The 6,000-nt window shown below is 40.1% G+C and overlaps 1 protein-coding gene across 1 annotated transcript in view; it reads right to left on the bottom strand.

The window, feature by feature from the left end:
- Window positions 1–296: 296 nt before the first annotated feature.
- WASF3 (WASP family member 3) overlaps window positions 297–6,000 on the bottom strand; it is a 66,363-nt gene continuing 60,659 nt past the window's right edge. Inside the window, exons 9-10 of the mRNA XM_058825580.1 lie at window positions 4,621–4,976; window positions 297–3,937 (exon numbers count right to left, since the gene is read on the bottom strand). Coding sequence (XP_058681563.1) covers window positions 3,780–3,937; window positions 4,621–4,976 — 514 coding nt within the window. The 3' untranslated portion in view covers window positions 297–3,779. The remainder of the gene's footprint in view (window positions 3,938–4,620; window positions 4,977–6,000) is intronic.

Raw genomic sequence — 6,000 nt, 5'->3', positions numbered from 1 at the left:
GAACTAATACCTCAGCTCAAAATTTAATTTGTACAACTTCAGCTTCCAGCCACAGGATTCTAATGAAGTTTTCATTATTATCAGGTTTACACTCAGTTCAGTTCACAGTGAGATTTTAAGCATTTTTAGAAATTACATCTTTGCTGTACCCTTAGGTATGTTAACACTCCATTATTAAAACAGTGCCCAGCACAAGAGAGAGAACATAGCTGAAAAATACATCAAGTACCAATGTCCTAAGGAGACATTTCCCTTCCTCCCAACTCCATCTGCATACTGCAAATGAGTTCAATTTGGAGCTTGTTCTCAACACCATGCACCCCCTATTGTAATAAAGGTGTTTTTCTTCTACATTCATCTTAGTAAAGAGAAATCTCAAATACCCAAAAATCCAGTTTGGTTTAGTTCCATGAAAATGCTTTAAAATTCAAAGGGCAACCACAAAAGCTGTAGAAGCAGCGTGCTGAGTGACCATCAGTCCTAACTCCAACCGAGCTATAACAGAAGTTGTACAGTTATAAATGCTTTACTAAGAGAACCTTTGAACCAAAAAATTTCAAGCTTGCATATTCAGTTTCAATGTAGAATTGGTGTCTAAGAATTCTGGTCTAAATTATTTGAATTAAGTTCAAATCAAAAAGTGGAAAATTTGAGAGAAGTAAGAACTGAGAGCCAAAGGGACCGGGGTTTTCAGTTGAACAGAATAAAGATTAATTTATTTTCCCAAGAAACAATTGCGTCTAAGATGCATAAACAAATCCGTTTAATTTACAATTAACCTACTAAATTATACAATTGGTTTATGTAAGTTCTTCCCAGTAGGATGAAAAGCCTCTCCTGTCTTTAATCTGATTACAATTAAAAGATTAAATTTTAAGTATTTTTCTAGTAGGCCTACTTGGGTTTGTATTTTAAACTATTGTGCTGGGTGTCACAAACCTACAAAGACAACTTCTTATTAAAAATGTGTGCAAGAAGATTTGCTGATATAACTTGTATGTTCTGCCTTGTTCCTTCTGGAAGCAAAGCCGGCATTTAACACATTTCACTGGAAAAAAAAATCCCTAAAGCTACCTGTAGGGAAATTCAGACCTGCTTAGACCAGCCAGGAACTTGGAGCTTGAATCAAGGCTGCAAAAGAACCAAGTAGGGATGTTAGCAGGAGCAACAGTACCTCAAGGGAATCTGGTTTTGTAGACTCCATCCTTCATCCCAGGAACACCATGCCTTGGGATCAGAGGTGGCATATAGAAATCTTACGTTTTCCCTTCTGCTATTGGCAAGTTAAAATAAAGATTAGCAACAAAATCTTACTCATCTAAGGAAAGAAACACAGGCTCAAAAGTGAGATTTTATTCATATTTGTTACTTATGCACAACCCGAAGTATGATAAAACTGATAAAAACAGCCTAGAATAGTGTTTACATCACTAAATTCAATTCACATTTCGTCCATAAAATACCAAAAGGAAAATTGACAACATTGCAGGTTCAGAAAAACAGGTTGGCTACTATGACTGAAAAATCTACACTATCTTCACTGGTCACAACTGATTGCTTGTTTAATGCTTATTATTTAAAATAAGCTCAAATTACAAAATTTCCGACACACCCAACTTCTGTGCTCATAAAATATATCTTCTGTCATATCAAATTTCAATAGATTGGAAAGAATTTTCTGCTGAGACATTTAATTTCAGCATGTATCAAAAGAACATCGAGAGTGCTCTCACCACCTATGCAGTGATGTAACACAGGTCCCAGCTGCACCTTCAGCTACCTCTCCAAAGAACCATTTTGCAGGCCACTGTGCAAGCACACCATGATGGTAAGGACAAGCCATGTCCCACACGGTGATGAAAGCCACCATCAGGCTACAGCCTAAATTCTGTCCTCCCTGGTGGACACACAGACCTCAGACTCCAGGATACAAAATAAAGCACACTTCAGCTCTGCATTTTAAGGCAAAGACAAAACCAGCTCCAACTGGGACAGAGATCACCAAGTACCTTCAGCTGCCCCTGGTTGACAAGAGCTGTGGTTGCTCACCCCTACGCAGAGATTGGTCATACTTTGTCATACTTTGTGTGATAAATTTAAACACCAGCCCTGAGGCAGCCTATTATCCCTCTACCATAAAGGCAGCCACCACAGATTGCAAAATCATATGCAGATTAAACAGCAATGCAGTAGCCAACAGTTTGCATGCAAACATCATGTTAGACTGTTACATTCTTAGGACTAAAACTGTTAATGGTGTAAACACACGTTAGATAATCACCTTCCATTTCTCTTTTTATTTTACATACTTCTTTTAACAGATGGGGGTGCCTCACAGAACAAAGGAGGTTTACCAAATGTTAGACCTGGAATTACAGAGACTTGTGTTACAAAGGTTAAAACTGTAATCTGGTAAGGAAAGAAATCTTCCCCTGCTATGAATAAAATTTAAAAGCCTCATTAGGCAGAGCAGCAGCCTGACTCTTGGTCCAGAAAGAAAAAAAAAAAAAAACCAAAAACAAAACAAACCATTTTAATACCGTACAGCTGATAAAAAATGGAAAACAAGGAAAACAGAGACAGTCAAAGCAGGCTTTATGGCAGCAACTATGCCTAGGAAAGGACCAAGAAAGTGAGTGTATATGTATATATGGCACAGTACCTCAACAGCCATCAAAACTGCTCTAACTGCCCTTGTTTTATCCATGGGATGTACTGGGAAAGAAATACATTCAAAGTAAGAGTTCTGAGTCAATGTGCTACACAACTACACGTGTACAAATCAACAACAACAGAACTTATTTACACACATTTATACCTACAGGCATAAAGACCAAGTTTAATACTTGTGAAATGTATCTGATTGCTAGATCCAGACTCTTCCAAACTCCAGCAATAACAATAGCATTTCTGCACTGCAACAGCCACAGGGTTTCCATAAGGACTATCCTGCATCCAGTTGATCTTATATTAAGACTGAAAAGCTCTACAGGTATTTTCATTTCCATTTATAACACAGACATGCATCTGCTACCCAGTAGAGACCCTCCCAACACTCTTCCCAACAAGGAGCCAGCAACTTAGAGCTGGTACCATTACAGACATATCTGTCTGCTCGCCAAATGTTCTTTTTGGATCATGTGGGGTCATTCTTCAAAGTATACATTTCAACATCTGCTACATTTTTAAGATAAAAAGGAAGATAGTACAAAATCAATTCTGTATGCATAAAAACTTAAGCCCAGAAGTGGTTAAAAATAGACTAAGGTGGGCATAATTAGTACCTAATAAAAAAGCTAAAAGTCACGTTTATGGAACTCAACACTTCACTCAGCCATACAGTTAGCTGCCCTCAAAGACTAACAACCAGACCAATTCACAAGTATCTAAGTTGCTTACATAATTAAAAGAATAAGATGTGAAGTCAAAAAAATATATTTTATCCCTTCAAGAACAGGAAAGTAAAATAAAATGCTGGTTCTGTAACAGTGCAACAACTGCATCATATTTTGCACGCAGCACAAGAGTTGCTACATTTAGTGGCACTTAAGTATTATGCTGTAAATACTGAAAGTAAGACAAGTTTCTGATCTGCATAAGCATAATCACATCATTATTACCAGAGTTGCTAAGCTACAGCATTCTGAATAATACCAATTCAATTTCAGCATTTCCCTCACTAGCCTTAATACATGTCAACGTCCTGCTTTACACCTTGCTAGGAAAGCAATCACTGAAGCCAAGTATTTAATGCAGTTGCCAGCAGGCTGTGGCCACGTTCAGTCTGACCAGTCGTTCTCGTCAAACTCGGAGTCGTCATCGGAGTCGCTGTACTCCACGGCGATGCGCCGCGACAGGATGGTGGCCACGTCGTTGCCAACGGGCTCGCGCTTCGCCTCCTGCTCACGCTGCTCCTGCACCTTCTTCAGCTGAATTCCTGCAGAGACAATCACCCTCAGGCAAAGCTTTCCAGGCAAGAGATTTCCTATTTGACACTGCTGTTGGTGAGTTTGTCGTGTCTTAGAAAACACTCAGGAAAAAAAGAAAGCAAGCATTGAGAAAAGAGAGCCTCCTTGAGCAAGGAAGAGGGAAAGACAAAAAGGCAGCTGGGAAATAATTCTCAGAGACTGAATACTTCTGGACTTCTAAAACTGTCAACAATATGCTGAAGCTAAATATTCAAGACTGTACAGGTAATTTTGATCTGTATTTGGAAATACTGTTAGACCTACAGCTCCATATTGTAAGTGAGGTCAGGAAGAGCTGTAAGTCACTGGTTAAAAAAATCAGTGGGCCAAAGCCTGGTGTTGGGTAAGTCAGTTCTTCGGAACAGAAGCAAAAATCCATGTACAGTACTGGCACTTCACATAATGAACACAAGTGCTGTGTTCATTAAATTATGTCCACACAGCAACACTAGGACATGCCTGACAAAGCTGTGCAGCTTTGAGTGCTAGAAAATGATCCAACCTCATGGCTGACAAATGTTGGAACGGGTGTGTGGTACCTGTGCTTAATGAAATCTTCCCAGCTGGGAAAAGAAGCTATAAACTCATTGCAGTGGAAAACCCTGTGCTCCCACTGAAAAAAAGGAATACCTAAAACCCAGTGTGCACTTACCCATCCTGATGGCAGCCAGCAGATCGCTCCGCGCATCGCTCATCGGGGCCTGCTTCGCCTCTGACGCCGGAGGGGCATGCATGGGGGAGGAAGAGAGGGATGCACCTGCAGCAGGAGGGCCTGGAGGGGGAGGAGGTGGGCCGGGAGGAGGAGGAGCAGTGACAACAAGCCCACCAGCAGGAGGAGGATGAGCAGCTACATATGTAGAGCCAGTCACCAGTCCGGAATGGGAAGGTGGCACGGGAAGCTGAAGAGGACTAACAAATGCAGTTTGTGCTGAAGGAATCATAGGAGGGGGAGGAGGTGGGGGCGGACCTGTGGGGTTGTAATAATCCACCATCTGAGCTGGGAGCATCCTATATAAAACAGAACAAAAACATTTAATGCATTCAAAGTTGGAACTTCTAAAATTATCGCCCCTTCAAGTGCACTTATCCAACCTCCGATAAAACAAAAATCAAAAGCAATTTAAACTGGTGACTTAATTATGCAAGTGATTATACATGTAAGAATTGTCAAATATTGCTGATATATTGAGATTTAAGACAAATACTGAAGTTAAAAGCAATGTCCTTTCAGCACTCTACAAATTGAGCTTCTTTATCTTAGTTCTCCTGCTCATTTAAGTATGAAGCTGCATTTCTTATTAAACATCTACTCTGTGGGACTGCAAAGTGCAAAGTCATTGAAGAAGAAGGGACCAAGAAAACTGCAGACTACACCCTTCAATTCCATAGAAGGCCAAGAGGTAACAGAGGACACAGACATGGAGAACAATGGAAAGAAGGAAAGATTTACCCAAAGGTAAATGTATGTCATGTGCTTCTTCAGTCAAATTTATCAGTTTAAATACCATTTAATTAAATTGATACATTTGATCAATTTTTTAAATAAGAAGTACAGGGAAGAGCTCATTTCTTCGTTAAAATGTCATTGAAAGAAATCTTGATCAGAAAAAAATAGAGAATTTATAAGAGTTGTGAAGTAGGTAAAGAACTAGATACAGGAGACAGGAGCTGAAGCAAAGAGACTGATGACATTGAGTGACACATGCCAGTGTGTGACAACTGTGACATCCCAACAATGGTCATGGACCTGAGGGCGAAGCACAGTGATGTCTTATACACTGGAAACAACAGAGAAAGGGCAGGCTGGAGCAGTCCCTCCTAACTGAGTCATCTGCAGCACGATAGCCATGAATCAGGCAAAGGCTACCCCAGGCTGCATCAAGCAAGGATGACAAACCTTGGCTTGCATAGTAAAAAGGCAACACAGGCAAGAATGACTACAACTTCCTGGGGTTACAACTTGAAAGTTTAAGCTATTTACACAAAAGAACAGACACAGAGACACAGATGTATTAGAAAACAGATGTTTTCT

The sequence above is a fragment of the Ammospiza caudacuta genome, chromosome 2, assembly GCF_027887145.1.
Source record: "Ammospiza caudacuta isolate bAmmCau1 chromosome 2, bAmmCau1.pri, whole genome shotgun sequence".
NCBI lineage: Eukaryota > Metazoa > Chordata > Aves > Passeriformes > Passerellidae > Ammospiza > Ammospiza caudacuta.
The sequence above is the reverse complement of the archived record's forward strand: the minus strand, read 5'-3'. Positions and strand labels throughout refer to the sequence as shown.